This window comes from Propithecus coquereli, unplaced genomic scaffold (assembly GCF_000956105.1).
Source record: "Propithecus coquereli isolate 6110/MARCELLA unplaced genomic scaffold, Pcoq_1.0 Scaffold248, whole genome shotgun sequence".
NCBI lineage: Eukaryota > Metazoa > Chordata > Mammalia > Primates > Indriidae > Propithecus > Propithecus coquereli.
The window spans coordinates 1,872,292-1,874,648 of NW_012148041.1; the positions used below are offsets into that span (position 1 = coordinate 1,872,292).

At 39.3% G+C, this 2,357-nt stretch overlaps 1 protein-coding gene across 1 annotated transcript in view; it reads right to left on the reverse strand.

Moving 5' to 3' along the window:
• The window catches only part of SLC26A8 (solute carrier family 26 (anion exchanger), member 8), a 65,665-nt gene that overhangs the window by 28,770 nt on the left and 34,538 nt on the right, over window positions 1-2,357 (reverse strand). The window contains exon 8 of the mRNA XM_012646574.1: window positions 158-305. Coding sequence (XP_012502028.1) covers window positions 158-305 — 148 coding nt within the window. The remainder of the gene's footprint in view (window positions 1-157; window positions 306-2,357) is intronic.

Here is a 2,357-nt window from a genome sequence, read left to right on the forward strand (position 1 = left end):
GGCTTCCCTCACCTCTCAAAAATCCTTTTGTGATTACAGTCCAAATTATGGTCCAAGTGACTATCTGATTAAAGAAGAATCCAGCCTTGATATTGGCAGGAGGCTCAGATTAGAAGACAAAACACTTAAGGGCCAGAGGAAGCAACAGTCTTCTTACCTGGTTGGAATTGACTCTGTAGTTATGAGAACTGGAAATCTTCCTCCCCAGAAAAATGAGCAGAAAGGAGCTCACCAAAGATAAGGAGATGGCTTGTAAAATGATCTTGGAAAGAATGCTGAAATCTGGCGTTACAGGAAACAGGAAGCTGGAATAAAATAGTGGAATTATTCCTAGAGAGCAGGAATCTTTCATTGGCACTTCACCCACTCCATTCTTCTCGCATGGGGCAGGCGTGGCCTCCCTTTTTTTAAAAAAAATGACAACAAGGAATAAGTAGAGCAACTGAGGCAGCAGCCTGCCAAAATCGCCAGTAAACGAAGCCAAGTGATAAAAGCCGTTAAGAGAACATGCTCTGCTGTCTTCTAGTTTGAGGTTTCTGCCATGTAGCAACAGCCACAGGAGTTCGTGAAAGATGGTTTCTTGATACTGTTTGAGACCGTACCAGTGGGTAAACAACAGGCAGATATCACATCTCGTGTGTTTTAGAGCTAAAAGGCTCAGTGAATTCCCTTCTATTCGCACTCAAATTCTTCATGGTATAACTTTAGTCATTGTCCTTTATACAGATTACTTCCAAATTCTACGCATACCTTCCCTCCTGTAGTTTTGAGGTCACCAGAATGTTGAGACATTCATATTTTGCTGATAGTCATGGTCATCTAATTCTGATTCAATACATTCTATTTCTACTAAGATCAGATCATATATAAAACATTGCTAAACATTGCCAACATTGTTAGCTAGGAAACTCTACTTGTTTAACACAATAAACTTTCTTCTTTGTTGTTTTTATCATCAGATTGCTGTCCAGAGAATTGAGGTGTGTCGTGATTCTCACAGGAATGAATACTTGTCTATTCATGTACAGTTTAGTAATTTTACTCCGTTGTCCAGAGCAATTTTTTTTTTTTTTTTTGAGACAGAGTCTTACTTGGTCACCCTGGCTGCAGTGCAGTGGCGTCATCACTGCAACCTCACTGCAAACTCCTGGGCTCAAGCCCTCCTCCTGCCTCAGCCTCCTGAGTAGCTGGGACTATAGGCACGTGCCATGATGCCTGGCTGATCTTTCTATTTTTTGTAGAAACGGGTCCTGCTCTTGCTCAGGCTGGTCTCAAACTCCTGAGCTCAAGTGATTCTCCTGCCCTGGGCTCCTGGAGTGCTAGGATGACAGGCGTGAGCCACTGAGCCAGGCCAGAGCATCTGTTAAGTCAACTCCTGTGTGATCAGTTTCAGGCTGTGACTTCTTAGAAGTCAGAGACTATGTTTGTGGTTCCGTTTATATGCATGCAGCATAGAACCACCTGTAAATGTTTGATATTTTATTTTTAAAGTAAAAAAATTCCAAACGGTTACAAAAGAAGAAAGGATGGTATAATGAGCCATTGTGTACTCCTCACTCACCTTTGACACTTAAGAATTCATGACCAATCTAATTCATCTGTACCACTACCCAATGCCTATTCCAAGATTACTTTGAGTCAAATTCTAGGCATTATATCATTTCAATTGCAAATACTTTGGTGTACTTCTCTAAAAGAAGTACACCAAAAAATTATTACCAATTCTTAATATTATCAAATATCTAATCAGTGTTCAAGCTTTCCCAAATATCGTAAACATATATTTTACGATTTGTTCAAATCAGAATCCAAATAAAGTCCATACATTACAATTGGTTGCTGTGTCTCTCATATCTCTTTTAAGCTAGAGGTTCCCTCTCCATATCTTTTTTTTCTTCCTTGCAATATTTTGGTTAAAGAAACCTGGTCATTGGTCATATAGTGTTCCCCACACTCTGGATTTTGCTGATTACATCTCTGTGTTGTCATTTAACATATTCCTCTGTTCCTTGTATTTTCTGTAAATTGGTAGTTAACCCTTCAGGTTTGGTCAGCTCTGGGATTGGTTTTTTTAAACAAAAATACTTCATAGCTTTGCACAGTGGCAGTATCATAGCCAATGAGGCTTATCAGAGGCGCAATTATTGCTAATTGAAACCTTTCCCAATACTCTGCCATGACAACTTGCAATATAGTCGGCATTGGCAATTTTTGACAGTCCCTGTGGGGACTGGATAAAAAGAAAAAATAAAAATAAAAAAAAGTTAAAGACAAAAATACTTCATAGCTGGTGATGTGTACTTCCATCAGGAAACACACAATGACTGACTCTTTTTGTGTTGTTAGCAGATGATATG